The sequence below is a fragment of the Plutella xylostella genome, chromosome 19, assembly GCF_932276165.1.
Source record: "Plutella xylostella chromosome 19, ilPluXylo3.1, whole genome shotgun sequence".
NCBI lineage: Eukaryota > Metazoa > Arthropoda > Insecta > Lepidoptera > Plutellidae > Plutella > Plutella xylostella.
The window spans coordinates 3,046,700-3,069,913 of record NC_063999.1 but is presented as its reverse complement, the minus strand read 5'-3'; the positions used below and the strand labels follow the sequence as shown (position 1 = coordinate 3,069,913).

The 23,214-nt window shown below is 43.7% G+C and overlaps 1 protein-coding gene and 13 non-coding genes across 14 annotated transcripts in view; 8 read left to right on the top strand and 6 right to left on the bottom strand.

Annotated features, from left to right (window-relative positions):
* LOC105389253 (dynein axonemal heavy chain 10) overlaps nucleotides 1–23,214 on the top strand; it is a 91,464-nt gene that overhangs the window by 33,271 nt on the left and 34,979 nt on the right. The window contains exons 35-54 of the mRNA XM_048627639.1: nucleotides 1,360–1,542; nucleotides 1,941–2,066; nucleotides 2,617–2,870; nucleotides 3,439–3,531; nucleotides 3,873–3,968; nucleotides 4,247–4,416; nucleotides 11,643–11,808; nucleotides 12,562–12,720; nucleotides 13,057–13,151; nucleotides 13,400–13,657; nucleotides 14,341–14,500; nucleotides 15,073–15,171; nucleotides 16,941–17,064; nucleotides 17,680–17,864; nucleotides 18,729–18,821; nucleotides 20,176–20,328; nucleotides 20,688–20,843; nucleotides 21,264–21,434; nucleotides 21,772–21,960; nucleotides 22,955–23,072. Coding sequence (XP_048483596.1) covers nucleotides 1,360–1,542; nucleotides 1,941–2,066; nucleotides 2,617–2,870; nucleotides 3,439–3,531; nucleotides 3,873–3,968; nucleotides 4,247–4,416; nucleotides 11,643–11,808; nucleotides 12,562–12,720; nucleotides 13,057–13,151; nucleotides 13,400–13,657; nucleotides 14,341–14,500; nucleotides 15,073–15,171; nucleotides 16,941–17,064; nucleotides 17,680–17,864; nucleotides 18,729–18,821; nucleotides 20,176–20,328; nucleotides 20,688–20,843; nucleotides 21,264–21,434; nucleotides 21,772–21,960; nucleotides 22,955–23,072 — 3,048 coding nt within the window. The remainder of the gene's footprint in view (nucleotides 1–1,359; nucleotides 1,543–1,940; nucleotides 2,067–2,616; nucleotides 2,871–3,438; nucleotides 3,532–3,872; nucleotides 3,969–4,246; nucleotides 4,417–11,642; nucleotides 11,809–12,561; nucleotides 12,721–13,056; nucleotides 13,152–13,399; nucleotides 13,658–14,340; nucleotides 14,501–15,072; nucleotides 15,172–16,940; nucleotides 17,065–17,679; nucleotides 17,865–18,728; nucleotides 18,822–20,175; nucleotides 20,329–20,687; nucleotides 20,844–21,263; nucleotides 21,435–21,771; nucleotides 21,961–22,954; nucleotides 23,073–23,214) is intronic.
* Nucleotides 2,273–2,391, top strand: LOC119690680. The gene has a single exon (XR_005253678.2). It is a non-coding gene; the product is annotated as a 5S ribosomal RNA (ribosomal RNA).
* LOC125490042 lies at nucleotides 4,866–4,984 on the bottom strand. Its single transcript, XR_007267413.1, has one exon. It is a non-coding gene; the product is annotated as a 5S ribosomal RNA (ribosomal RNA).
* On the top strand, nucleotides 5,085–5,203 carry LOC125490044. The gene has a single exon (XR_007267416.1). It is a non-coding gene; the product is annotated as a 5S ribosomal RNA (ribosomal RNA).
* LOC125490041 lies at nucleotides 12,063–12,181 on the bottom strand. Its single transcript, XR_007267412.1, has one exon. It is a non-coding gene; the product is annotated as a 5S ribosomal RNA (ribosomal RNA).
* On the top strand, nucleotides 12,282–12,400 carry LOC119690653. Its single transcript, XR_005253652.1, has one exon. It is a non-coding gene; the product is annotated as a 5S ribosomal RNA (ribosomal RNA).
* On the bottom strand, nucleotides 13,842–13,960 carry LOC119690697. The gene has a single exon (XR_005253694.1). It is a non-coding gene; the product is annotated as a 5S ribosomal RNA (ribosomal RNA).
* Nucleotides 14,062–14,180, top strand: LOC119690684. The gene has a single exon (XR_005253682.2). It is a non-coding gene; the product is annotated as a 5S ribosomal RNA (ribosomal RNA).
* LOC119690700 lies at nucleotides 15,449–15,653 on the bottom strand. The gene has a single exon (XR_005253697.2). It is a non-coding gene; the product is annotated as a small nucleolar RNA U3 (small nucleolar RNA).
* On the bottom strand, nucleotides 16,609–16,727 carry LOC119690681. The gene has a single exon (XR_005253679.2). It is a non-coding gene; the product is annotated as a 5S ribosomal RNA (ribosomal RNA).
* On the bottom strand, nucleotides 17,313–17,431 carry LOC119690686. Its single transcript, XR_005253684.1, has one exon. It is a non-coding gene; the product is annotated as a 5S ribosomal RNA (ribosomal RNA).
* On the top strand, nucleotides 18,889–19,007 carry LOC119690674. The gene has a single exon (XR_005253673.1). It is a non-coding gene; the product is annotated as a 5S ribosomal RNA (ribosomal RNA).
* Nucleotides 19,828–19,900, top strand: Trnaa-agc. Its single transcript has one exon. It is a non-coding gene; the product is annotated as a tRNA-Ala (tRNA).
* On the top strand, nucleotides 21,013–21,131 carry LOC119690688. Its single transcript, XR_007267415.1, has one exon. It is a non-coding gene; the product is annotated as a 5S ribosomal RNA (ribosomal RNA).

The window sequence follows — 23,214 nt, the reverse complement described above, 5'->3', positions numbered from 1 at the left end:
AGCAGGGTTGTAGAGGAGCGGAACAGCGTGCGGTGGACGGCGGAGACGGAGGAGGCTCTCTCGCGAAGCAGCGCCGGGGACGCGCGCGCCGTCAAGACACACCTGCAGAACCTTAATGAGCAGTTAGACGCACTGGTGGTTAAAGTGAGACAAGGTGGGTGGGGTTTTACCAGTGGTAAAGGGTGGAATTTTATCAATGAGCTTTCGAAAAGGGAGATATTTTATCAGTCGACGGTCCCGTGGTCAGGTGAGTGTTTGTCCTATTATCCAACTTTCACTATAAGACCCTAAAATGGCACCATTAACCGTAGTGAAGTACCAGGCTAGCAGGGTTGTAGAGGAGCAGGCATGGTGTGCCTCGCAGGTCGCAGCCGCGGTGTCTGGGGCACGCGGAGTACCAGGCTAGCAGGGTTGTAGAGGAGCTGGCGCGGCGTGTGGTGGACGGCGGAGACGGAGGAGGCGCTCTCGCGAAGCAGCGCCGGCGACGCGCGCGCCGTCAAGACACACCTGCATAACCTTAATGAGCAGTTAGACGCACTGGTGGTCAAAGTTAGACAAGGTGGGTAGGGTTTTATCAGTGATACGGGGTGGAATTTTATCAGTGAGCTTTCGAAAAGGGTGCAATTTTATCATTGACGGTGCCGTGGCCTGGTGAGTGTCTGTTAAGTAACTTTCACTATAAGACCCTAAAATATCACCATTTACCGTAGCTCAGTACCAGGCTAGCAGGGTTGTAGAGGAGCAGGCATGGTGAGCCTCGCAAGTCACCGCCGCGGCGTCTGGGAGACCGCGGAGTACCAGGCTAGCAGGGTTGTAGAGGAGCAGGCATGGTGTGCCTCGCAAGTCGCCGCCGCGGCGTCTGGGGGAACGCGGAGTACCAGGCTAGCAGGGTGGTAGAGGAGCGGCCAACGGCGTGTGGTGGACGGCGGAGCAGCCGCGCCGGGGACGCGCGCGCCTTCAAGACACACCTGCACAACCTCAACGAGCAGCTAGACGCACTGGTGGTCAAAGTCAGACATGTACTGTCGTCCTATAATTTTAAGGCGAACCGCAGCTAGTATAAGGGGTCACTCAGGACTCTAGTTTGACCTTGTCCAGAAAGAGTGGATTCGCTTCGATTACGCGCGACCATTGCGTTCACAAGGTGCGTACCAACGCGCAAGCATTTCGGAGAAATTTGGTACGAAACTTGACGTTTGCTCTAGAGTTTGCTCGTTAACTGTTCACGTGACTTTTTACTATGCGGAGTAGAGTTAAGTTTGGAAAAGTTTCGGCATTCTATGTACCATACGTGTAATCTCATGTATAGGATACACACCTATAAATGAATCCTTTTCTAAACCGCAACCTTCCTTACAGAGCTATCAGCAAACGACCGGCTCAAGTTCCGCACAATAACCACCATCGACGTGCACGCGCGCGACATCATCGAGGAGTTCGTGCGCGACAACGTGACGGACGCGGCGCAGTTCCCGTGGGAGAGCCAGCTGCGGTTCTACTGGCTCAAGAGCAGAGACGGACTGTGGGTTAAGCAGTGCACTGGTGAGGTGGCAAATTATCGTAGTTATAACAAGAAATAACGGGGATGATACTAAAAATATTTCAAAAATGCACCCGGTCGCTTAGCAAATTAAAAAAGAAGAAATGAATAAACAGATGCACTTTATGCGGAGTACGATCTAGTAAGTAGGTAAGTATACTAAGTAAGTACGAGTAAACATGAATTTGTATAGCGCGGGAGAGTCGCCACCTAGCGGTACTCGCGGTGCACTAGCTCTGCGCCATACAAAATTCAGTTGCTTTTAACAGCCCGATCGGTCAAGAAAAATCTACATTAGGCCCTCCTGTTTTTTTTTAGGCTTTACTAAATACCTACCTAACAACGTGTATGCGTAGAATATATTAAAAGGCAATACCTATTATATTTATATTGTTTGCAGGTATATTCGAATATGGCTACGAGTACATGGGTCTGAACGGGCGGCTGGTCATAACTCCACTGACGGACCGCATCTACCTCACGCTGACGCAAGCTCTGACCATGCAACTTGGAGGGGCACCGGCAGGTTCGTCTATTTCTATTGTAGAGTATCAATTAAATCGGGTCATTTACTAATTTCAATGAGTAAAATATGATATGGTATGTGTAATCGGATAAACATTAAGAATTAAGATAAATTAATGGATTCTCTGATAGCGGCTGTCTATTTACTTATTTTATAATGGCAAGCATATTTCCAAGATACATTTTACAACATTGGTCATTACTATCGTCAACGTCCATACCATGTTGAAAACACCGGTTCTCGTCCGATCACCGAAGTTAAGCAACATCGGGCGTGGTCAGTACTTGGATGGGTGACCGCCTGGGAACACCACGTGTCGTTGACTTTTTGCATCTTTTTAATGCTCTAATAGCCCTTGGCCTCTCCATAGTTCCACAGATACCCAACTCTCTATAGTTCATAGTATAGACATAGAATAACGAGTACTACCTATCTATACTTGTTATTCTATGGTATAGAGTAACTTATTAAACTTCCATAGGCCGCTTCTTTTTGGAAGTGTTTATGTACCTACATGTTTACTTTACTCTATTCCCATTCTGCTCCCCAGGCCCAGCCGGCACGGGAAAAACCGAGACCGTGAAAGACCTGGCCAAAGCCTTAGGCCTGCTCTGCATAGTGACCAACTGCGGGGAGGGCATAGACCAGGTGGCGGTGGGGCGCAACCTGGGCGGGCTGTGCCAGTGCGGCGCGTGGGGCTGCTTCGACGAGTTCAACCGCATCCACGTGTCCGCGCTGTCCGTCGTGTCCGCGCAGCTGCAGTGCATCCGCCACGCGCTGCTGGCCAAGCGCACTGTGTTCACTGTGAGTTCAACCGCATCCACGTGTTCGCGCTGTCCGTCGTGTCCGCGCAGCTGCAGTGCATCCGCCACGCGCTGCTGGCCAAGCGCACTGTGTTCACTGTGAGTTCAACCGCATCCACGTGTTCGCGCTGTCCGTCACACTGTGGGTGTGTTCTACATATTTTACGCATAAAGAGAAGGTTCTTGATTCGGCATAAGTCGACGTAGAGTAGAAGGTGTTGCGACTGGATTGATTGCGATGTTAATCTAGGTAAGTACACTTCGAGCCACTAGACGTCTGTGCTTCGACCCCTATACATTATATCCCAGATTTGAGATTATCATAAAATTGAAAAGCTCCAACCCATTATTTACATTTGGCAGACCAAAGTTTGAGATTAGATTGTCTGCCTAAAGAACTCATCGGTTCATTCTACGCACCACAAACGTACATTTTATGCGTTTATACTTGCGTAGTGTGTGCGTATTATTCATCATCATCATCATCAGCCATCTATCGCCCACTGTTGCGTGCTCTTGTCCAAAGTTTCCCCGCATCCTTGCTGATTTATACATATATTTGATTCCAGTTCGAAGGTCAAGAGATAGTGCTGGACAACAAGGTGGGCATCTTCATCACCATGAACCCGGGCTACGCGGGCCGCACCGAGCTGCCAGAGTCGGTAATTGCCAATTGTAATACCTAACACTGAAACCTGAAACTTAAAATTGAGTCAAATATAGGGTGCATCATCCGAAAGAATACACGTCAACTTTTTCACTTGGAAAATTCGCGTAAAGAACAAATTGACTTTTTGTATCTAGATGCACTATAATTATGTATACAGTTGTAAGGTCCTAAATTTTATAAAACTATTATTTTATTTATTTTATTTTTACATTTTCGTGGAGAACCAACAGCATTTTCTTAATAACTAAATATTACTTATGAACACTTACTTATAATTAATATTACATACAGACACAATTAATTTTATAACCATTAATTAATATTAAACATTAGGTGAAGGCGCTGTTCCGGCCCGCGGTGTGCATCATGCCCGACCTGCGGCAGATCTGCGTCATCAGCCTGTTCTCCGACGGCTTCCTCACCGCCAAGGTACCTAACCTACATCTAGATTCTAGAATATACTGAGTAATTGTGAGCCAGCTAGATTTGGCAAATTGGCATACTTACAACTTTAATTATTGAAATTGCGGCTATCATGCAAAACGTAGTAGCATAATACTTACATCTGCCTACCCTGTAAGGGATAAGTCCAAATGTACCTCAAATATAGGAAATTTTTCGTTTAATAAACAAAAAAAGTTTTTTTTCTTGCTTACAAAGTGGCGCCCCTAGCGGAAATCATCATGAAACCTTCCAACCTCCAACAGGTCCTAGCCAAAAAGATGACAGTTCTCTACTCCTTCGCGAAACAACAGCTGTCGCAGCAGTCGCACTACGACTGGGGGCTGCGCGCGCTCACCGCCGTGCTGCGCGCGGCCGGCCGGCTGCGGCGCGAGGGCAGCGGCGAGGAGGCCGAGCTGCTCATGAGGGCTCTTAGGTGACACCACCATTGATAGATAGATTCTAAATGGCACTATAGGATTCTTATTGGCACTTAGAGGTACTTTTATGACTAACAAAAAAATATAAAAAAATCAGTCGGACATGGAAAGTAAAATAAAATAAAAAGAAGGTCGAAAAAAACAAAAAAAGTGAAATACATGTGGTGTGTATAACGGTGACCCATCCAACTGCTGACCACGGCCGATGTTGCTTAACCTCGATGGCAGTGCTCTACTCGTCCGCTCGGCAACAGCTGTCGCAGCAGTCGCACTACGACTGGGGGCTGCGCGCGCTCACCGCCGTGCTGCGCGCGGCCGGCCGGCTGCGGCGCGAGGGCAGCGGCGAGGAGGCCGAGCTGCTCATGAGGGCTCTTAGGTGCCTACTTAACACTCACAATGCTAAATAAACTAAAATAAAATGAAAATGAGGATGAAACAATAAAAAAGTCAACGACACGTGGTGTTCCCAGGCGGTCACCCATCCAAGTACTGACCACGCCCGATGTTGCTTAACTTCGGTGATCGGACGAGAACCGGTGTTTTCAACATGGTATGGACGTTGACGAATGATCGTGCTAATTGAGCATTCGGTAGGTTCATATCTGATAGATAGGACTCGAAAAGAGATCATTAAAATAAAAGTATGAATTTGCCATTGGAAATCGTCAACGTCCATACCATGTTGAAAACACCGGTTCTCGTCCGATCACCGAAGTTCAGCAACATCGGGCGTGGTCAGTACTTGGATGGGTGACCGCCTGGGAACACCACGTGTCGGTGACTTTTTTTGCCAACAAAAGAGGATGGGCAACAATATATGGGGGCTGGGACCACCCTCCAATAGCAGTAAGACTAACGTCGTTGGATAGGTCTTGTCAATAGAAATAACTTTTGCTTTGACAGCTTTATTGTCACAGTTGTCCGTTCAGAGATATATGACTTATAAGTTCCGATACTCGTCAGTTCATCTTACTGCTATTGGAGGCTGGACCACCCTCCAATAGCAGTACGACTAACGTCGTTGGATAGGTCTTGTCAATATGAATAACTTTTGCTTTGACAGCTTTGTTGTCACAGTGGTCCGTTCAGAGATATATGACTTATAAGTTCCGATACTCGTCAGTTCATCTTACTATTCTTACTGCTATTGGAGGCAGAATACACCTCCACCGCTGCCCTTTTTGTTATTTATCGTCAGTTATTGTTATCCAATATGCCCAGATCTCGTCTGATAGTGTAGATAGTGTAATTATAATAATAAATAATTAAAGAATCACCAGTGCTATTATTTTTCTTCCCAAGAAAATATTGGAGTTTTACCTACCATTAAAACTCTTATTATGTTTCCAGCGACATCTGAAATCCATGTTATGAGATAGCATCTCCCTTATCATCGTAGCAGCTTGCAGTTTTCAAATTTTCGCGCCAAAATCCCACGCTTTCTACGATTGGTCAAGCCTCGGGCGCGGGCGGCGTCGCTTTCTAGCTGTCAGATTAGTGACTTTTCCACCATTATATTCCCGAATAATAATAGCAGCGCCAGGTAGCGCTTGCTGGATTTCAGATGTCGCTGGAAACATAATAAGAGTTTTAATGGTAGGTAAAACTCCAATATTATGTGTTCCGTAGCGACATCTGAAATCCATGTTATGAGAAATGTCTGTTATCACCTGGCAGCTAGAGATGACGCAATAATGTGAAGTAGGTAACTTACTTTGATCATCAGATATAAATCCGTGATGAGAAATATAGGTATAACTATGGAAATACCAATGAAATGGAGGTGACCATATTAAAATACCTTATACTAATTTATTAAAAAATAAATTGGCCATGAACCTAATAGACCTAATCACAACAAACTTAGAATAATTATATACCTATTTAGGCATGTATATCACACAATAATTCATTTAGCAAAATATTTTTTTTTTTTTTTTTAATTACATCTATATTATGATCTGCCCCCGATAGCATCTTCAAACCTGACTGTGGATATGAGTTCGTATCTGGTTTTGAACCAAACACAGGAACTATGACTATACTCTTACCATCGTCAATTAAATGATCATTGTCACAATGCAGCAAAGTTAAATCATGTACCCTGCGCCCCGAGTATTATAGGAGTAAAGTAGCTGTTCTCTTAGTTACTCCAAAAAATTTATCTACCAGCGGAGAAGAATGCTGTAGATATTCTATGAGCACACGTGCATTCCACATGGGTGGCTTCATGGGCACAGGTTTCGCTACTGAAATAGCCTTTAAAACGTGTTTTACGACCAGATTCTGTGATATTTTTATAGAAATTACAGATTTATGAACAAGAACAGATCGATAAGCTACACCATAGAACAACGCGGACTCGCTACACCATCATTAAGAAATATAGAAGCTCAATATTTTGCGACCATTACTGACGAAGGAATAAACTTGTTTATATGTAGCTTAGACAATGATTTCAAAAGGAAGGATACGCCCTTCAGAACATTTTACTCAAACCTTCTTCATACAAGCAAAATAACTGCCATCTGTCATAATTTGTTGGAACTATGTCAGAGCCGAGCTACTTATCCTGACGACGCAACCTTGTACGTGCGTTCATATTTTACCGTCACCGGACAGTAGGTACATAATAATGTGAGTGAGTTGCATGCGGACGTCCGTACAAGGTTACATCGTGCGGCCATTGTAGACTTTGGTAGTAAAATAATTATCGCTTTAAAATGTGTTTATTTATTAATTAAGGATGATACGATATTCCATATTCCTTTTTGACCTTCGTATCATAGTTTTTTTTTTTTTTTTTTTTTTTTTAGCCTTTCACAACAAAAATAGGCATATTTATCACAAGAAACAAAGACTCATCTCTCCGTCACAGACAACTGTCGACTGAGGACCGTTGGCCCTAAAATGTCTATTTTAGGACCAACGTGCGGGTGCCATTTTCTTGAGTGGTTGGGCCTGTCCTTACGCAGTAATATATATGTCAATGAGCTTAGAGCACCAAACCGACCATTTATTCCAAATAGGTGTGTAGGTATTTCCTTGTTGACATTTGAGGTATGTATGCCCCAAAAGTTGACGATCCGTTCTACTGCTGGGATGAGTAAGTGTCACTCTGGAGTTGGTCCGCGTGACAAGCAGTTTGCATTGTAACGCCTGGAAGGTACTGTGGTGTCAGCATACTGTGGTGTCAGCATACTGTCGAGCTCGTCGATGAGGTCCAGTAGTGTCTTGGCTAGGCAATGTAGGGTCAACGACCTGGTCCCTCCTTCTTGTTTGATGTAGGCCATAACTGTCCTGTTGTCCCTCTGTAGTAGTAATACTGTTGTCTGTCTGAGTGTCTTGTATTTCATGCTTATGTCACCTATAACAGTGAACATTTCCTTCAAATTACAACGTCATGACATCTGTAAACTCTCCCACTGGCCGAAACCTTTGAATCGTTTATTTGGGCAACCCATGCCTGGTCTGAGGCATCTGTGGTCAGGTAATTCATCACTCGTTGTGGTTCGTGGATCAAGTACGGGATGTGCAGATTCTGTAGCCACCACTTTAGCTCTGTTGAAACCTCTTCTGGAATCAATAACTCTGTCTGGCGGCATAGACAAGATTTTTGACAGTGTCTTTGCATAAAACGGCAATGCAGCCTTCCCCGGTGGGTGATGAAGGCTACAAAGTTGAATTTCCCTAAGAGGCGTTGTGCCTGCTTCAGGTTCCAACTGCCACATGTCAGCATACCAGTAATTGACTGTTGAATACCACCACTTTAGCTCTGATGTAATCTCTTCTGGAATCAATAACTCTGTCTGGGGGCATAGTCGATTTTTTGACAGTGTCTTTGCATAAAACGGCAATGTAGCCTTCCCCGGTGGGTGATGAAGGCTACAAAGTTGAATTTCCCTAAGAGGCGTTGTGCCTGCTTCAGGTTCCAACTGCCACATGTCAGCATACCAATAATTGACTGTTGAATACTGTCTGTCTTTGACGGTGGGAGGAACTTGCGGTTTGCATGTGTGTCCCAACCCACACCCAAGAATTCCAGGCTCTTTTTGATGGAGTCGTTATGGACTTTTGATGATCCATCATAAGCTTTGTAGAAGATCAATGGTCTATCGTTGCTCTTGTGTGTTTATGAGGTTCTCTTTGGACTGACTGACAAGGCAATAATCGTTGAGATACTCAATCATGCGAATTCCTCGAGTCCTGAGGGTTTCTGCTATCCAATTGGTGATTGTTGTGAACATTTGGTTTATCTGAGCGAGCATTCTTTGCGACACCAGTATGGAATCTTATTATGTTTTCTGCTGAAGGTAAAATCAGTGGTGGTTTTGTAAAATGGGAAGCTGATTTTATTACTTTTAAGTAGGTAGGTACTACAGGTGGTGCTATGAGTGATACCCAAACGTAGTAAAGGTAGTATTGAAGGCAGCCTACAAATGGCAATTAGTAATTTTTTATAAGATTCTTTGAACTTATTGTAAGGGGCTTGTATTTGTTATTGATCTTTTTGTCTCCTCCCCCTGCTTGAAAACCAGGAAAGGACATTGGCTTATTAGACAGTTCAGCAGAGTAGGTATGCTGGGGCAACTGTACCTACCTACCGACTGTAACGGCATAGCACTGCGCTCGGGTTGTCTTGTCGGCTGTGTAAAGACCGATAACCTTGACCTAGACGTCGAAGGTTGTGGTTCAGTGTTATATATTACGGTAGCACGTTATAACTTGTCAATACCGCCTAGTGCAGAGTTAACGACAACATGGGAGTGACGATAAATTTACAAAAGTACCATCAAAAACTAATGTTATTGTTAGTTTGTTTAAGTAACCATTTTGTACATGCTAAGTAATTATTTTGTGTCACTTGTAATTTACTTTCTATAATAAACATATTTGTATCTTATTGATGTACTCTGCCAGCATTAGTGGATTAAATAAATATTCAGATGACAGAGGAATATTGCCTACGCCCTGTCTGATGTATTTATCGCCAAGAAGTTTCAAAAGTGCCCCCAAGTATTTTCGCTTTCTGCAAATAATCTGTAATATATCCTGAGACTAGTTCATGCTTAGAATCCTTATCAAAAATTTCTTTTATTTTCGAATACAAGGTAGTAGCTGTGATCGGTTCATTGACCTTTGACCCCCAGTCAATAACATTTTGCAGTGAAGAATTAACTATTTTATTTTGAGTTAAAAATGCATTAGATAATTCTGCAACACTACGCTGCATACGAGGCCAGTTAATAAAGGAATTCGACTCGTTGGCCAACTCTTCATTAACTTTAAAGTCTACGAACGCGGGACATGTCACATGCTAAGAATTTCTTATGGGTGTCCGCATATCCCTAAGACTTCCAGACACTTTTGTTAAAGTGTTGGTGTTCCTCAATTTTAGCCACTGTAAAAGATGGTGCCGCCGGAACTAACGGTTCTTTTATGGAAATTGATAAATTACACACCTCGTCATTTGATTGTGGTGTAAGTAAAAAGTCTTGTGGCCTTAGTTGGTTTTCCTTATTAGCACTCACTAAGTCAGATAGGTAATTGACTTACCGGCTGCTGCGACAGAACTTCAAACCTTGTGTATCAAGCTCCGAAAAACTCGATGAGCGGACCCGGGCGGCCGCGGCGGCGGCGGCGGTGGCGCGGGCGCGAGCGCGCGTGACGGCGGCGGGACGCGCGGCGCGTGCCGCGGCGATCTTTGCGGCTGCGGCGCGCGCACTCTAATGAGCAGCTGGCCCTGCTAATGCTACTCCGAGAGCCAAACTCGACGTCTCCCGACGTCTCTTACGAGAGCGGGAGGTCGGCGGCAGTAGCGGCGTGGGCGTGGCGGGGGCGGCGGCCGCGCCGGCCGGGCGCGGCGCCGGGCCGCCCGCCTCCTGCACTTGCGTGTTGTGTTCCTCTGGCGCACCTGCTACGGGGGACCGCAGCATGTACACCAAACACTAATTTTCTTCGGAAAGGCACGCGTCGGGCCCGCCATTTTGACATGCGGAAAACACTTCCCCGGTCGAATTGCACCCATCTGACACTGCATCCATCTTAATATTGGTATTTTCACACAACACGCGAGACGCGAACAAAATCTTGTTGGAAATTTGCTAATATTTCAGATAAAACAAGATTTCGAAAAAACTGCAATGCGTACGACTTTAAGTTTGACGCAATAATGGTGGAAAAGTCACTAATCTGACAGCTAGAAAGCGACGCCGCCCGCGCCCGAGGCTTGACCAATCGTAGAAAGCGTGGGATTTTGGCGCGAAAATTTGAAAACTGCAAGCTGCTACGATGATAAGGGAGATGCTATCTCATAACATGGATTTCAGATGTCGCTACGGAACACATAATATTTAATTAACCCCCTATCGGAACTTATATGTCTATGGAGATGCTGGAGGTGTTGGAGCATCCCCATGCAAAGGGAGGATCCTCCGACCAGGCCGGGTGGTGTGGCCTGGCGGGCAGCTGCCCAACGGTTAGCGTTGGGGATTTCTATATATTGCAGCGTAGGTGAGAAACTTCGAATGCGCGATGTAGGATTTTCATCATAATTTGCGTAGTTCCCATACATCTTCTCTGTATTGAGTTCCGAGCGCCATCTGTTGATCTTCCTCTGAACTAGTGGCTATGAGTCCGCCACATGTCATATATCTCTAAACGGACGACTGTGGCAACAAAGCTGTCAAAGCAAAATTCATTCCTATTGACAAGACCTATCCAACGACGTTAGTCTTACTGCTATTGGAGGGTGGTCCCAATCTGCCCATTGTCATTTAAGTATGTATATTCATTGTTGCTTACTTTGGAGATGTTCTTCTTAGCGGATGTTTCAGCTCAGTATCGTATGGCAATATTTTAAGTTTTTTTTAACTCTTGAAATTAGTGGAAACCCTCAACTACTATGAAGGTAGGACAAAACTTGCTCAGCGGGGCCTTCACTCATGGCAATAAAGGATGGAGAGCGCTATTTATCGCCGATATATGGAAAGTAACTGTCAGTGGCGGTACTTTAATGCTATACCACACCGCTACCGCCTGTCTTCGATAAACCCGTGGCATTATACGGGTTAGACAGAAGATAAGGACAGAGTGATGTGGCGCTCCATGATAGAGGCTATGGCCAGCAGTAGGCAATTACCGGCTGATGATGATAATTATATTAAGTACTTTACACCAAACATAATCTCTTCCATCTAACTTCTTGAACATTCTTTCCCAGGGACATGAACCACCCGAAGTTCGTGTACGAAGACGTCCCGCTATTCCTGGGTCTGCTCAAGGACTTATTCCCCGGCCTGGAGTGCCCTCGCGTGGGGTACCCCGACTTCAACGCGGCCGTCGCAGATGTGCTCACTAACGATGGGTATATCTTGTTGGATCATCAGGTGAGGGGATGTTTTATGATAGGAATGGTCAATTGTTTTATTTTTGTTTTGCAACGGTTAGCCATAGCGCAGAAGCTTATTGATACTGGTTGTGGGGGAGATTATATTTTTTATTTAGCCTACCAGAGTGGAGTCCATGGAAGGTATCGAGATAAAAAAAAAACAGAACTATGCGGAATTGAAACGTACCTACGTTGAATATTACACGTGCAAAAAAATGTATCCATCAAACATATTTTTGGTACTTACCAAAAAGTCAACGACACGTGGTGTTCCCAGGCGGTCACCCATCCAAGTACTGACCACGCCCGATGTTGCTTAACTTCGGTGATCGGACGAGAACCGGTGTTTTCAACATGGTATGGACGTTGACGACAAACCTTGGCAAAAATATAATTTTATTATTGTTCTGTTTATCCGAGTCTTATCTATGAGATATGTAGCTACAGAATGCTCAATTAGAAACAACATTCGTCAACGTCCATACCATGTTGAAAACACCGGTTCTCGTCCGATCACCGAAGTTAAGCAACATCGGGCGTGGTCAGTACTTGGATGGGTGACCGCCTGGGAACACCACGTGTCGTTGACTTTTTGCGCTCAACAAAATATAATGTATGGAGGTAATCATCACACATGTTTATTTTTATAATTTTTACATTGTAAATAATTGAGTAAGTACCTATGTTAAAAATATGTTTTTTTCTGTCTTATTATACTATATACTTACCTACTTTTTTATCATTTCCCCAGATAGACAAGGTGGTCCAGCTATACGAGACGATGATGAGCCGGCACTGCACCATGCTGGTGGGCCCGACGGGCGGCGGCAAGACCCTGGTGCTTACCACGCTGGTGAAGGCACAGTCGAACCTGGGACTGCCGACCAAACTCACCGTTGTTAACCCTAAAGTACGTTGTCGTTTATTTATTAATTTAATCTTTAGTTGCACAAATATACATTTAATATAAGTGTACAAAGGGTGAGCTTAATGGTATAAGCAGTTTCTACCAGTCAAACCAAAGGATTTATAAAAAAAAACCTCAAGTAGATGGCGTTTTGTAGCTGAAGTAGAAAGTTTGTCCTTATAGCAGTTGGGCGTCAACAATAACATTTATAACATAATAGCCCACCAGTAAATACCACTTACACCGTTACACCGGAAAGTTGTCAAAAAGCGTCACAATGGCGCTGGTGTGCGCAATAACTTGTTTACAGAATATTGATTGGTAAAAATCTGTTTTCAGGCATGTTCTGTGATAGAACTCTACGGTGTTTTGGACCCTGTCACTCGTGACTGGACGGATGGATTATATTCTAAGATATTCAGAGAAATGAACAGGCAAGCGCTTTTACTTATTCCGTTACTTAGTAAACCTAAACATTATCTGTACTACGTCAAATTTTGTAGGCGTTTGACAGCGCTAAACATCTGTTAGATACTGTCTAAGTTTTTGTGGTTGTGCCCTCTGTCAAAGTCAAAACTAAACTTTCATGTTTGCAATTCCATGGGACCCCCACTTCTGGGACTCTACCGTAAAAGGAGGTTAAGATGGGTGAGGTTAATAATTTCTCCAACTTCAACCACAGACCAGCAGAACCAAACGAGCGTCGCTACCACCTATTCGACGGTGACGTGGACGCCCTCTGGATTGAAAACATGAACTCAGTAATGGACGACAACAAGCTCCTCACGCTAGCCAATGGCGAGAGAATACGCCTAGCGTCATATTGCGCGCTGCTGTTCGAAGTGGGAGACTTGGACTACGCGTCTCCGGCCACGGTTTCCCGGGCGGGGATGGTGTATGTGGACCCTAAGGATTTGGGTTATATGCCGTATTGGGAGCGGTGAGTGTGTTTCTGAATTACAGATTAGATTATCATTGGTAAAAAATTAAAATAGCTATGTAGAGGGCGCTTTTCAACTATAAATGTGTACTTACCAAAAAAAAGGTTTATAGGACAACCAAAAATATACCGTCATGGTAATAAAGTAAGGCATCGTTTGTTTATGTATCCAGTAATGGCAAAAAGTCAACGACACGTGGTGTTCCCAGGCGGTCACCCATCCAAGTACTGACCACGCCCGATGTTGCTTAACTTCGGTGATCGGACGAGAACCGGTGTTTTCAACATGGTATGGACGTTGACGACTATGCTTGGCAAATTCATAATTTTATTTTTGATCTCTACATCCCGAGTCTTATCTATGAGATATGTAGCTACACAATGCTCAATTAGCATCTACACTCGTCAACGTCCATACCATGTTGAAAACACCGGTTCTCGTCCGATCACCGAAGTTAAGCAACATCGGGCGTGGTCAGTACTTGGATGGGTGACCGCCTGGGAACACCACGTGTCGTTGACTTTTTGTTATTGGTAACAAGATTAATTTTAGATTCCGACAAATACATTTTTGCAACCTTTATTTCAGCTCATTATCGGCATTACAACTTCTCATAAAATTTAACCGCCCTGTACCTTCCTATCTATTAAATTTAGTTAAGTACATTTGGTTAATTTTACAGATGGCTGCGTGGTCGCACAAATGAAGAAGAACGGGAGCAGCTTCAAAGACTGTTCGAGCATTACGTCCCGGGAGCCATCAACTACATCCTGTTGGGACTGTTTGGTCTCCAGCAGCAGACCCCGCTGAAGACTATCGTTCCACAGACCCCACTTAATTTGGTAAGGGGATTTTGATGTTGCATAAGGGCATTGTAGAAGGGGATGCAGACCACCTGCTAGATGGTCCGATGACATCTGCAAGGTTGCGGGGAAGCAGTGGACCAGAGCGGCACAGGACCGGAAGAATTGGCGCACAAATAAGGAGGCTTATACCCAACAGTGGGCGATAGAAGGCTGATGATTATTTAGATGTTATGTGGAGGCATAGGATAGGCATAGTGTGGTTCTCAAGTTTTTATTAAGTTTTATTTTTATTTCATACTTTATATTGCGCTAACAATATCATAAAATTTTGCTGACCAAGTAGTTATTTTGCGGACCGAAAGTTTTACTTATATAACTCATGGTATTGGCAATTTTAGCAATAGTTTTGATAATTGTCAAAATTTTTATCATAAATATGCCTTCATCTTAATTAGCCTAATTTTATTGCCTATTATTGCTGACATAATCTGTGTATGTGCTGTGTGACTACATTGAAATGTTTTTTTTGGGTTGGCTCACCAAATTGAATAATTGCATAAATTTAAATACATGTAATGATTATTCAGCTTGTTATAATATATTCGCAGGTGGTGCAACTATGCTACATGATCAGTGGCCTGCTACCGAACAGAGACGACACTAATGAGGAAATAGACCCGTCGGTTGTTGAGTGCGTCTTTATGGTGGTAAGTAAGGCCTGGGTCTCCTATTTACGCCGCAGGTCGCGTCCAGCGTCACGCCGTAGGCCGCGTCACGATGCTCACTATAGAAATGTACTGATGCGGTCTCCCTCACACGCCGACGTTGGCGCGTAGACGCCGTAGGTAGGCCGTAGGACGTTGATCCAAACGTTTACGCATGCAAGGTTCATCTCAATTCATGCCATAATTCTTTCAAGTATTTGTCTTGAATTGGCATCATTTTGAATTGTTAATTAATGTTTATTAGATTTTTATAACCAAAGCCACTCAGACAGCGACGGTGCCCCACGCCCCTCCCCTTGCGAAGAGAGGTGAACGATCATCGATGGCTGAAGATCACTGATCTCTGCCGGCCTCACGCTCAGGGAACCGCGCCACGCCTCATCAACGTGACTTGTCCGGTCTCACATATTGTGAAGATCTCGGGAAGAGCCTACTATAGAAATGATCCTATGAAGTAAGGTCTTGTCGAATGAAGGCAAGCCCGACCAAGCCATCAAAGCGGAAAAAAACTCAATACCGCGATGCAGAGCTGGGCATAGTGGCATCTACCGTGTCCACTGCATACTACTACGCGCAGATGCTAAGACTGATAGCAGCGCTATGCGCGGCTAGATCATGAACTACTAAGTCAGGGTAGCAGCGCTGTGCGCGGCACGGATAGATCATGAACTAAACATACTTAATCTAAATGTAGGCTCAATCAGACATTTTTTGGTTGTATTTTAATTTTAGGTGACTCGGTTACAGAAAAATATCATGGCAACCTACCTTACCATGGTCAATTTACATTTTATTTGCATTTTTAACCGACTTCGAAAAAGGAGGAGGTTCTCAATACGTCGGTATTTTTTTTTATTTACGTTCACCGATTACTCCGCCATTTATGGATCGATTTTGAAAATTCTTTTTTTTATTACTCAGGGGTGGTCCCATATTTTTTTTGAGAATTTTATTCTACCCCCAAGGGTGGGTAAAGGGGTAAAAACAGGGTATGAATTTCCATTTTGGACACCTATTAACCAATCGTAATGAAATTTAGTACGTAAATATAGTTCTTATGACAAAAAAATATGATGGTGAGCTTGAGCTGATCTGATGATGGAAACGAAAGGCAGTCAAGGGAACTACTCAACGGTATATAGCAACTACCTCGTGTTTAGGCTTCAATGATTGGTATTGACTAGAAGGACTTATTGCATCTTACTTTGTACTGTTATTTAGAATTTAGAAGTCAGTTTTTTTTTTAATTAATTATAATTATTAAGTATTTAATAATAATTAAATCTGAAAAAATATTAATGTATAAATGGGTACTTATTACAATAGTAAGTTGCTTAGCAATAAAACTCCCAAAGCAGCATAAATAAAACTCCCAGTTCCCAGTCTTCCCATTCACTATCTCAAGAGGCAACAGCAAAAAGTCAACGACACGTGGTGTTCCCAGGCGGTCACCCATCCAAGTACTGACCACGCCCGATGTTGCTTAACTTCGGTGATCGGACGAGAACCGGTGTTTTCAACATGGTATGGACGTTGACGATGACAACCCGAAATTATGCGTACTAAAAGATCATCAACTGTAAATTATGGTTTTTATTTTCATCCAATGAAGGCATATAATTTTTATTGTGCTCTATAGATTAGATCTTCGTATGAACTTCTAACACCCTCCTAATTCCTCCATCCATCCAAGTACTTACACAACTGTATTATTGTCTTTAATATTTAATTTATGTATCTTCTATTTACAGTCAATGTACAACAGCCTGGGCGCTGCAATAGTGGACGACGGCCGCCTCGACTTCGACCAGTACATCAAGAAGGCGTGCCCGATGCTGCTCGTAGATGATAGTCCTGAAAAGAAAGCTACTACACGTAAGTTGAGGCTTATAGCTAGAGAATAAAGGCGCTTGTTGTTGGTCAGCGCCCGTATAAGCATATTTGGGTACGATGACTTAAATTAATCAACTACAGGTATATTAGGTTTTATAGCTCTCAAATGACTCAAATCTATTGTTAGAGGAACTATGGTCGTTTCTTGCAAAGTTGGTATACAATTAAAGGACACAAAAAAGAGTATGTGTCGGTTATGTCGGTTTACAAAGATATGGAACGAAACAAAAAGTCAACGACACGTGGTGTTCCCAGGCGGTCACCCATCCAAGTACTGACCACGCCCGATGTTGCTTAACTTCGGTGATCGGACGAGAACCGGTGTTTTCAACATGGTATGGACGTTGACGATGACAGTCCCCAATGTCGCAGTTTTAATTTTAGCATCTTTATTCATAGCTTATTTACATTGCGCATTGCGCACCTATTGGTAAGTACATATTTCAAGTTACCTTGAATAAAGAATGAAAAGTACTTACCAATTACCAAAAACATAAGACATTGTAGACCCAAAGCAACAGCACCCCTTCCAACGACCCTGCCATGGCACCCTATTACTTCCCCCTGTAAAACCTAAAAACATACCACTTTCCGCAGGCCACTTCCCGATGACATTCCCGACGCTCTACGACTACTGTCTGGAGTTAGAGGATAAAACCTGGGCGGCCTGGGATTGGCTGGTGCCTGAGTACGTGCACGACCGCGACCTGCCGTTCCCTGCCACCCTGGTGCCCACCGTCGACACCCTGCGGGTCACCTGGCTGTTGGCCATCATGGAGACGGTAAGTAAAAAAATATATTTTATTATCATATCAAAAAACCTTACAAAACACTTGAGTTCACAATACCACCACTACTGTTTAAAATAGCATAGTTTCACTAGGGTGACCACTAGATGGCGCTGTCGGCGGTCATTCTACATCGCGGTATAGTTTGGTTCACCAACCCGCGACTGCGTAGGTACTGCTTCATTTACAATTTACATTTTTACAACATACGATGCCTGGAGTTGAACAGTAGGTAGGCAGTGGCTGGTGCCTGTGTAGTGTATACTTGCACAACCGAGACCTGCCGTTCCCTGCCACCCTGGTGCCCACCGTCGACATGCTACGGGAGACCTGGCTGCTAGCCATCATGGAGACGGTAGAAAAGAATATAATTTATGTTTATTATCATATACAAGACCAAATCCCTTAAAAAACAATTGAGTTCACAATACCACCACTACTGTTTAAAAAAGCATAGTTTCACTAGGGTGGCCACTAGATGGCGCTGTCGGCGGTCATTCTACATCGCGGTATGGTTTGGTTTACCAACCTGCAGCTGCGTATTTGTATGCTTTATTCATTTACAGTAAAATTTACAACATATTTACCTACGTAATATTGCAATAAGAAATAATAATATTTGTGCCTCATCACGAAAAACTTAGACAGTTTGACACTTGTCGATAGGAAATTGGATAGGCTAGGTTCACCGCAATTTGTATGACAATTTGTTTCGGTAACATTTGACACTAATAAAAATTCTACCGTAATTCAATTGTAAATGTGAATGTATTTTCTTCCTTTTACCACACAATAATAACTAGTAAAATGGTACTAACTAGTAAAAGGGTACTAAGTTATGATCTTATTTAATTTCAGGTGGAAAGGCCCGTGCTCCTAGTGGGTGATACGGGCAGTTCGAAGACCGCCATCATTACGAACTATCTGCGTGGATTACCCGCCGATCGATACGTAAGTTGTTGTCGATTGTTATCCTACTTATATGTGAGTAACGATGATAATTTACAATGCAGATATCGTCAACGTCCATACCATGTTGAAAACACCGGTTCTCGTCCGATCACCGAAGTTAAGCAACATCGGGCGTGGTCAGTACTTGGATGGGTGACCGCCTGGGAACACCACGTGTCGTTGACTTTTTGTTATACCTACCTACATAAAATACAATATATAGGTACTACCTATTAGATAGATAAACTTTATATAGTTTATTGTTTTTTAATACCTAGGCCCACTACGATAGTGGCACTACCAACAAAACGATGTAAGTGCAACTTTATTCTCCTTGTCGATATAGCTCCTGCCACCGCAGTCTGTCACAAGGTCACAAGCCATTTCTTTCATTTCTTGGTACGATACGACCTTTACCTGGCTCCTTTTTCACCCATTTTCCGCAGTCATGCTGTTGCTGGTCCTATGGTTAATACCCCGTTCCGCGGTGCTACAAAGAGTGTCCCACGCTGTCCTGTTTTCAACAACTGCCCTGGCTTCTGTACAACTCAGTCCTTTCTCGTAGTTGACACGGGACGACCGCAAGTCCGATATGCAATATTTTTTTCAACAAGTCCCTTATATTCAAAATCCTGCAAACAGATTGGGCAGACGTTACACCTTAGTAGTGGTCTTAGGACTAGGTTGGTAAATGTGTGTCAGTATACGTTTACCATCAAGTAAGTGTAAGACGTCCGAGACGCCGATTACTGTCCCAACCCCAACCCAATCGGCCGTTTCTTTATAATTTTACAAAAACCTAATTTATTGGCACGGCAACGTTCCAAATACACACGTTGTAAACCATTCGCTGTTACCGAAATGTGTCAGCTGACCTTGTGAACGAGTTTATTAGCCGTGATGTCATATCAGCTAAAAGTGTACACCTATATACATATTTATAAATAAGTCTACGCACATTTTTTTTCATATCGTTGACACGCAAAAATTCGCATTGATTGTCACCGGGGGCGTAGCTCAGATGGTAGAGCGCTCGCTTAGCATGTGAGAGGTACCGGGATCGATACCCGGCGCCTCCAATACCTCTCTTTTGTTTTACCAAATGCATACTAAAAGAACATGCATTAAAAAAAATACTAAATATTTATTTACTTAATATTTATTATAATTCATATCTGATATATGCTGCGCGTACGCATGATACGCGCATAATATGCTCCATTGAATCTTTGAAATAGGTACAGCAGTTTCGGATCCATTCCATACAAACAATGGAACATTTTCTTTCGATGGATAAATATTTGCTTTATGGAATAAAACGCACCAATAATACCACCCCATATCCCCTCCCCAGCTAGTGCAGCAGATGAACTTCTCGTCCCGGACGTCCTCGCTGGACGTGCAGCGCACCCTGGAGTCGGTGGTGGAGAAGCGAACTAAAGACGTGTACGGACCGCCAGTAGGGAAGAAGATGATGGTGTTCATTGATGATATGAATATGCCTATTGTGAGTTTATATTGTTATGTATATGACTTGTATTGTACTTACTTAGGCTGTACATAAATTAACGTATGTAGGTATTTATTGGGTAATGTACCTTCTACCAAACGTTCTACAAAATGGAATATGATTATGAGTTATCGAATAGATACTTTTGTGTAGGTACTTTTACTTGAATACTGTTTTATCTAGTAAGTAAGTACTTAATAAGTTTATTTATATATAGTATCTACCTATTCGATCACTCATAATTCATAATCATATTCCATTTTAATAAAAGTCGAACCTAACACGCTAACTCTGCATAGCCGTTGTCAGCGGATCTGTAAGTTGAAAAATAACATTTAAATGATGAATGTCAACAGGTGGACACATACGGCACTCAGCAGCCCATAGCCTTGCTGAAGCTTCTGTTTGAGCGGAAAGGCTTCTACGACAGAGGGAAAGACCTCAACTGGAAGAACATCAAAGATATGGGCTTCCTGGCCGCCATGGGCAAGGCTGGTGGCGGAAGGAATGACGTAAGCGTATTTACTGAGTGTTGTTATTATGAATAGTAAACCACTTCATTAAAATTATCTTGCTTGGTAACCGCTACCACAGAATAATGCCGGTACCTTGGATGGCGTAATATTGTAGATACCTACCTAGTAGCAGTCTGATCTGAACGCTATTTTAAATCTTTACATCGTCAACGTCCATACCATGTTGAAAACACCGGTTCTCGTCCGATCACCGAAGTTAAGCAACATCGGGCGTGGTCAGTACTTGGATGGGTGACCGCCTGGGAACACCACGTGTTGTTGACTTTTTGCATATTTTTTTAAAAAAATTATTAGAATTTGGGACTACCTATATCCATCCATAAACTTTTTATTTATTTATGACTTCACAAAACAACTTGGCATTCACCCTTTCGAAATCCCAAACCCCATCCACAGGTGGACCCGCGTTTCATCTCGATGTTCTCGACGTTCAACCTGCAGTTCCCGAGCGAGAGTACACTCAGCCACATTTACACGTGCATCCTGCGCGGACACTTCTCCATCTTCACTGAGGAGGTCCAGGAGATCGTTGATAAGCTGGTGCAGATGACACTGGACTTGTATAAGGTGAGGTTATACTAAGAGGTTGGCTGGGGTAAAATGTTGCTGGTATTACTTGGTCGGATGAGGAAGACCGATGAAAGGATATTTTGGTACTCCTTGGGAGTCCTTGGAAGATGTTTATGAGCACCAGTGGACGAATTGTTGCAGATTATGATGATAGATCTATCCTCGTATAGTTTATCGCAATAGAACTCGATACTTTAGTATACCTTGTCAAACTGACAATTCGCCTATTCAATGGCCACTTATGAAGCTGACTAGTGTACTCCATCACGTGTCACTAGTAGTCTTGGAACACCGTCCACTACCCTAAAACCTAAACCACCCTCCCAATTCGCAGATCCTAATAGCGGAACTGCCCCCGACCCCGGCCAAGTTCCACTACATCTTCAACCTGCGCGACTTATCCCGCATCGCTCACGGACTGACCCTGACCTGTCCCAGCCTGTTCACGGAGGTCCGCGCCGTGGTGCGCTGCTGGCGGAACGAGTTCACGCGGGTCGTGTGTGATCGGCTCATTAGTGATGCGGTGAGGGTTTTGCTTATGAATCATTAGGGGTAGTAGGTAATTTGAGCTCGCTTTGGGACGTCCTCCAGCCCTCTCAATCGACGCCCTTGGGAATGACAGATGGCCGGTAGTGGCTGAATCAAGAAGACGGAGGTCTGAGTGTTGTAGCGCGTCATGGGAATAGCTTATATCTAGATGGGAATGATTGCGCGCTGATGATGATGGTGATAGTAATTGAATGACTCACTAAATGACTTGTTCACGGAGGTGCGCGCCGTCGTGCGCTGCTGGCGGAACGAGTTCACGCGGGTCGTGTGTGATCGGCTCATTAGTGATGCGGTGAGATGAATCTTTCGGAATCAGGGGGATATTTTAAGGAAGGGACATTTTGAGAAAGGGACATTTAGGGAAAGGGACATTTTAAGGAAGGGATATTTTGGGATATATGGACATTTTATGCAAGGGACATTTTGAGGAAAGGACATTTTGGGAAAGGGTCAATCAGAAACCAGGGGACATTATGGACCTGAAGGATCACATGACTCGGCTGTAATTGAATGAATACTTGCATTGTCTGTCACTCGTATCGACCTGTTCAGTGTTCACCCGGGTCGTGCGGGGTCATGGGTCATGACTTCTTGACTAATTATGGTTATTAGAAACAGGGCCCGCTGGAACGATAAACTTAGGCGGATGAGGAAGGCCATTGTGGCGCTATATGAGATAGGATTCTGATCAGCAGTGGATTACGGGCTTATGATCATGGTGATAGTATTTACTAAATTATTCACTATCTCTCTTTTATTATCTCTAGCTGGTTTTAGAAAGTCTAAACGGTGCGCGGTGTGCATGTGTGTATGGGTGTGAGATTAAATGACTCTGTTATTAAGTACTTTATGCTCTGTAATAATCGAATGAACTTGCTTGCTTGTTATATCTGGCTCACTCGTCCCAAAAGCCCGGAACACCTACGATAGTTGCATGAACCCTACTTTACTTATTCTAAACTTGGCAGGACCATGAGCTGATGTCCGCACACGTGTACACGCTCGTGACGCAATACTTCCCGGAGCAGGAGCCCGTCGTGCTGGCCGAGACTGTGCTGCCCGAGGATTACTTGGACGGAGAGGAAGGTACGAACAAAACACACGGTTTGTTTGTATGTCTAATAGATGGCAGCACCACCGTGGTCTAATTTTGTCACTGCTCGTGAGTATTGTAGGTATAAGAACCTACAACATGTGCATACAGTCTGCGTTGTAAACACGTGTATCT